The sequence below is a fragment of the Triticum aestivum genome, chromosome 3A (genome assembly GCF_018294505.1).
Source record: "Triticum aestivum cultivar Chinese Spring chromosome 3A, IWGSC CS RefSeq v2.1, whole genome shotgun sequence".
In the NCBI taxonomy this organism is placed as follows: Eukaryota; Viridiplantae; Streptophyta; class Magnoliopsida; order Poales; family Poaceae; genus Triticum; species Triticum aestivum.
In genome coordinates, this window is record NC_057800.1 from 55097035 (window position 1) to 55100706 (window position 3672).

Sequence of the window (3672 nt, forward strand, 5' to 3'; positions counted from 1 at the left end):
GATGACCTATTACCTCGTTTAATCTATACCCTTGGATCGAAAATAATGAAGAGTTGCCAATATAAGTGCGGGTGACCTCATAGATGACCTATTACCTCGTTCAATCCAGACCCTTGGATCGTAAATAATGGGCAGTTACCAAATATGAGTGCGGGTGACCTCATAGATGACATATTACGTCGTTCAAGCCAGACCCTTGGATCGTAAATAATGGACAGTTACCAAATATGAGTGTGGGTGACCTCATAGATGACCTATTACGTCATTCAATCTAGACTCTTGGATCGAAAGTAATGGACGGTCCATAATAGTTCTGGCCATCTTAAAATTTCTACTATTATAAATAACGAGAACAACAATATGCCTTCCTCAATCCACACACACACGGCGCACTCTAGCACCATACTACGTACGTGACCCAGCGCCGTTTCACAGGCCATGGATTCACCGCTGCCGTTCCTGGTCGCGCTGTCGTCGCTGCTCCTGATCCTAGCCGGCCTGTACATGACGCGCCTGGGCCTGCTCGGCAAGAGGCGCCGGAGCTACCCACCCGTCGCCGGCACCATGCTCCACCAGCTGCTCAACTGGGGCCGCCTGCCGGAGTACATGACGGAGCTCTCCCGCAGGTACCGCACCTTCCGCATGCTCACTCTGACCTGCAGTTCCGTCCACACCGTCGACCCGGCCAACGTCGAGTACATTCTCCGGACCAACTTCGCCAACTACGGCAAGGGGACGATGACCCATAACACGATGGAGGACCTCCTCGGCGACGGGATCTTCAACGTCGACGGCACCAAGTGGCGTCACCAGCGGAAGGTCGCCAGCTTCGAGTTCAGCACCCGAATGCTCCAGGACTACAGCAGTGGCGTGTTCCGCGACATGGCTGCCCAGCTCGCGGGCATCGTGGCCGCCGCCGCGGCTGCCGGGGAGAGGTTGAGCATGGAGGATCTGTTCATGCGGTCGACGCTGGACTCGATTTTCAAGATTGGGTTCGGGGTCAACCTGGGCGCGCTCTCCGGATCCAACGAGGAGGGTGCGGCGTTCGCCAGGGCGTTCGACAACGCCAGCGAGCAGGTGCTGTACCGGTTCTTGGACCCGCTGTGGAAGGCCAAGAGGCTCCTCAACATCGTGTCGGAGGCGGCCATGAAGCGGTCGGTGGGCACCATCGATGACTTCGTGTACACCGTCATCGACAAGAAGATCGAGCAGATGGACAGAGATGGACAAGAATTCGTAAGCGAGCTTCGATTCCCCTTACAACATTTTCCCGGTGGCGGCAAATTAGTGGTGACATTTCTTGATTTTGGCAGGCCAAGAAACAGGACATACTGTCGAGATTCCTGCTGGAGAGGGAGAAAGACCCCGGCTGCTTCGACAACAAGTACCTGCGGGACATCATACTCAACTTCATGATCGCCGGCCGCGACACCACGGCGGGCACTCTGTCGTGGTTCCTCTACGTCCTGTGCAGAGACCAGCGCATCCAGGACAAGATCGCGAGGGAGGTGCGGGAGGCCACCACCGGCGACCACCAGAACGTGGGCGGCGTGCAAGAGTTCACGGCGTGCCTGACCGAAGATGCCATCGGCAGCATGCACTACCTCCACGCCGCGCTCACGGAGACCCTCCGGCTGTACCCGGCGGTGCCCACCGTGAGTTGACCCTGATCATCCACATTTGTGTTTCCATTTGTCTCACGACTGGGGAAGTGATTATTGGTTGTTGCATCGCAGGATGTCAAATGTTGCTTCTCAGATGAGACGTTGCCGGACGGGCACACCGTAAGGAGAGGGGACATGGTGAACTACCTGCCGTACGCGATGGGCCGGATGAAGTTCCTGTGGGGCGACGACGCTGAGGAGTTCAGGCCGGAGAGGTGGCTCGACGACGACGGTGTGTTCGTCCCGGAGAGCCCCTACAAGTTCACCGCTTTCCAGGTAATTAAATCATCTATTTTCAAGGACCAATAAACTACGACACGATCCAGAATTCACGTGTATGTATGTTTGTCCTCTTGTTCAACCTAGGTGGGGCCTCGGATCTGCTTAGGAAAGGAGTTCGCGTATATGCAAATGAAGATATTTTCAGCAACTCTTCTCTACCTCTTCAGGTTTGAGATGTGGAAGCGCGACTCGACGGTGGGGTATCGCCCAATGCTCACGCTTAAAATGGACGGCCCGCTCTGTGTTCGCGCGTCGCCCCGGCGATCAACCGGAGACTAGCAGGATTGTGCTGCTATAAGAAGTCTAGTCTCAAAATGTGCGCATGTTCCCTTGTGCTGTTGTGCGGAGCTTTGATAATACTAGATCATCAAAGACGTGTGTTGCTACGCACGTTTATTTTGACATTATGATATTAGTGATGATGAATTCATATGCAAGAATAATATTTTTATTATGCGATATAATTATAACACCCATGAAACATGTCCTTTTACCTGTGTTTTGGCACCTGATATTCATCTGATGGTTTTGTACATTTGTGCCTGTTTATTTTTGACCCGAGCAGGTTCACTATTGATGGAGAAAATATATGTTCATTAATATATTTTCTGTAGGAATATGTTAGATGGTAATAAGGTCGGTAGCTTTTGATTTTGTATAAGAATAGAAAGGGTTCTAAATCCTGACAAATCTAGGACAAGCTTTTTGGGACCAAAGGAGTAGGGATGGCACACGCCGGGTTTGGTACGGATGAAGTTATCTCATACCCTTATCCATCCCTCTCGAACTTACCCATCACCCGTATCCATACCTGTGAAAGGGTACATCATCAGTACCCATACCCGTGAACCGGTACAATTTTCCTCCAATCACCCGACAGGTGAAATGGGTGCTCACGGGTAAAAATACCCCACATCGACTTGAGCAGCAATCAATCTATGCACAAATACATCATACCATCTATATACAAAAAAATTATAAGATCAATGCTTATATTCATAAAATCAAACACAAAATTGAAACTCACCAGTCGAAATATCCTTGCTCTTGTTCTTGTGCGTCGTGGCAGCAGAGGATCGACCATTGCGAAGCAGGCTAGGGCGAGGCGGACGGCTTGACGGCCGAGGACTTGGACCTTTCCTGGCTGGCGGAGACGGATGGCACCATCCAGGGTTAGGCTAGCTTGGGATCGGGGTAGTCGTGCCATGCTACTTGCCGTGGTCGTCGCCGCCCTGTGGCTCAGTCCGCGTGAGCAGGAGCTGCATCTTCTTCTCCCGGTCCTCGTTCTCGCGCGAGCTGTGATCCAAATTCCCAAGGTCCATGGCGTCCGAGCGGCTGAGGCGCTGGCGGCGGCTACTAACGATGGCTGAGGAGACGAGATGAGACGAGGAGATGAGGAGGAGATCAGTCTCCGATTATTCGAGGTGATCACGTATTCAAGTTCGCCCAGTCACCAATCACGTTATTCACGGAGAGAGATATATATGTATTCACGTTCACCCAAGCACCAATCACGTTATTCACGGAGAGAGAGATATGGGAGATTCATTTCCGTGTATGTGCCTACGTGGGCTACGGGATTAGATGTATTTTATGGGAAGTCAGCTTAGCTAAATGATATGGTGATTTGTCATTTTTTTTTCTTACGGTGGCTGTTATGATGATGTCGGAGGTAGGTGACAGGTGTTTTTTTTAAGGCAAAGCAAAGCTTTATAACTTAACGGTG

At 51.5% G+C, this 3672-nt stretch overlaps 1 protein-coding gene across 1 annotated transcript; it reads left to right on the plus strand.

Annotated features, from left to right (window-relative positions):
• The first annotated feature begins 394 nt into the window (after positions 1–394).
• Positions 395–2359, plus strand: LOC123057857 (cytochrome P450 704C1-like). The gene is made up of 4 exons (XM_044480735.1): positions 395–1236; positions 1314–1655; positions 1737–1940; positions 2031–2359. Exons 1-4 carry the CDS (start codon positions 439–441, stop codon positions 2223–2225), a joined length of 1539 nt encoding a protein of 512 aa, XP_044336670.1. The 5' UTR covers positions 395–438; the 3' UTR covers positions 2226–2359.
• Positions 2360–3672: the final 1313 nt, after the last annotated feature.

Bases quoted from the DNA above. Each gene is read 5' to 3' on its own strand.
- LOC123057857 (XM_044480735.1), top strand. From the start codon at position 439: ATGGATTCACCGCTGCCGTTCCTGGTCGCGCTGTCGTCGCTGCTCCTG. The intron at 1,237-1,313 runs GTAAGCGAGCTT...TGATTTTGGCAG, and splicing joins ACAGAGATGGACAAGAATTC to GCCAAGAAACAGGACATACT. The intron at 1,941-2,030 runs GTAATTAAATCA...TGTTCAACCTAG, and splicing joins ACAAGTTCACCGCTTTCCAG to GTGGGGCCTCGGATCTGCTT.